Raw genomic sequence first — 2221 nt, 5'->3', positions numbered from 1 at the left:
ATAAATTTCCTATTGGTTCAATGGAGCTTGACAAAACAATAGCTCTGCACACGGGTTGGAAATCTTTAAAGCACATTTCTTTGCCATACTCAGCACCACTGCAATTTGAAATGCCCAAATTTGAAGGTTTTGTGGAGAATGTGACAACACGATAGAAATGTTTGCTTTCCTGCCTGATGGTTCAGCTACAGCAGACAAATTGCACAAGTTGGAGCAATTGCAAAGAAAATTAGGATTGAGGAGGCAAGATTAATATTTTCTTTTCAGAGGACTTTTCTTTGTTGTTGCCCTTGTCATGGTGGTTGCTCACAATGCCTAGTTTGAAATATTCAATACTACATCAGTGTTGTAGCTTTGGTGTAGCTCTTACAAGCACCCTGCATCTTTTTAGGGAAACCCTGTCAGTATTACAAGTGTCAAGTGTTTATTTTATGCAAGTGAATGTACATGTCATGTGAATGCAGGCACATGTACAGGTGCTGAGCAATGCAAGTGCATAGTTCTAGCCAAGCCTGCCCGTTGTGATCCATCAAGGACCAAATTCATCATTGCCAGAGAGATGCCATGTGCACCAAAAAACATTGAATTTTTATCATAAAATTGATTTAGTAAGATACATTTTTGGTGAAAAATGGCAACAGCTACTTTGCATAAAGTGATCTAGATCTGACACTTTGCCTTCCCACGATTATCAGTAAGTAAGTGTTTGTTCTCTGCAGCCAGCTAGCCCAGATGAATGGTTTGTTCCCTTGGGCTTTGAACCTGCACAATAAAGACCACCTTACCCCAGAGACTTTAGACTGTTTTGTAGATTACATGTACTTGTTTACAACTGAACCTTAAATAATACAAAATCCCCTATGATAATGTTAAATTACATACCTCGTAACAATTTTTTTCTTTTTAACTTACTGCAAAAAGTTGCCATCTTTTTGCACATAAAATAATCTTCAAACAAAGGAGTAATGGGAAAAGAAAGTTGAAAACAAACAAAATGTGCTTGCATTACATATTTAAATTTACAATATTTTCTTGTTCACTAAAAATACTATATTACATAATTTGATCTCTTTTCTTTTGAAAACTATAATTTATATTTTCTGGTTAAATTGGTTCATGGTTCAATGTCCCCTAAAAGACTATTACAATATTATCATAATATTGTCGATAAATGTGAATGAATGCATGAAATCATACAAGATAATTTAAGGTATACAATACTGCATTACCAGTATTCCAAAGTGAAGTATGGTTTTCCCACCTCTATCAGGAACTCTTCCCTTTTTTACTCTTTGCCGATTTTCCTTGTTTCTGTTTTGGTGGACTCTTTGTAACACTGACATTGTTGCCTTTGTTGTTGTTGTTGTTGTTTTGATAATTGTTGTTATTGTTCTTTTTCTGGATCAAAACAGCGGTTGGGGAGCTTTGTTTTCCAACACCATTGTCTTTACTGAGGTAGCTAGTAGTCTTTGAGTCCAGCTTTGGTGAGGTAAAAACCACAGCATTCTACACAATCACAGAACAGTTATGCAATAAGGAATTAAAGAAAAACTAAATATTAAAATCACACATCCTTATGACTAATAATTGAAGGACTCAGTCTACCACTATCTGGAAGAAAATAATAATTCCAAAATTGGATGAAAATAGCCCCAAACTAATTAACAAATCGACGGCAGTTTTCTATGGTCTATACTCTTATAGACCATAAAATGACATCAAAAAATGTTCAAAACTCAAGTGGAACCACGAGCCGCAGGCGAGTGGTTTCACTGTCAAGTTTTGGACATTTTATGGCGTCATTTTATGGTCTATAAGAGTATAGACCATAGAAAACTGCCGTCGATTTGTTTTTTACAATAACATGGAAAAAGTACGAGTGGAATTGGCTATTTTTTTTGTTGAGAAAGCGCGCGCGTTACATCTAACGTCATTTTTATTGTCTGTACTCTTATAGACAATAGCTACGAGCCAATCAGTGTGTGGGAATTAAAAAAGATTTGTGTCATGATAGTCCCCTGTTTAAATCCTCAGTAACACTTTGTAAATAGCCAAGTGATATGCCTCCCTGTCAGTTAGAATTTTAAGTTTTTGCTCAGTTTGCTATATTTGTTCAGTTATTCACTGGGCCTGCCCTGTTCTAATTACGTGTGTTCTCTATGTAGTGTGTTTATGGGATAACAGCTTCATAAGTAAATTTAATGATTAATAATAATAATAA

General features: G+C 35.2%; 1 protein-coding gene across 3 annotated transcripts in view; it reads right to left on the bottom strand.

The window, feature by feature from the left end:
* Positions 1-2221, bottom strand: part of LOC146480484 (uncharacterized) — a 17730-nt gene continuing 15509 nt past the window's right edge. For 2 of the 3 annotated variants that reach the window (XM_085109665.1, XM_085109667.1), the window contains exon 11: positions 1115-1506. In XM_085109665.1, coding sequence (XP_084965791.1) covers positions 1267-1506 — 240 coding nt within the window. In that variant the 3' untranslated portion in view covers positions 1115-1266. Of the gene's footprint in view, positions 99-1114; positions 1507-2221 lie in introns of those variants that run through there. The other variant, XM_085109666.1, reaches the window with a different exon arrangement.

Source organism: Pavona decussata, unplaced genomic scaffold, assembly GCF_977016875.1.
Source record: "Pavona decussata unplaced genomic scaffold, jaPavDecu1.1 SCAFFOLD_53, whole genome shotgun sequence".
Taxonomy (NCBI): Eukaryota; Metazoa; Cnidaria; class Anthozoa; order Scleractinia; family Agariciidae; genus Pavona; species Pavona decussata.
The sequence above is the reverse complement of the archived record's forward strand: the minus strand, read 5'-3'. Positions and strand labels throughout refer to the sequence as shown.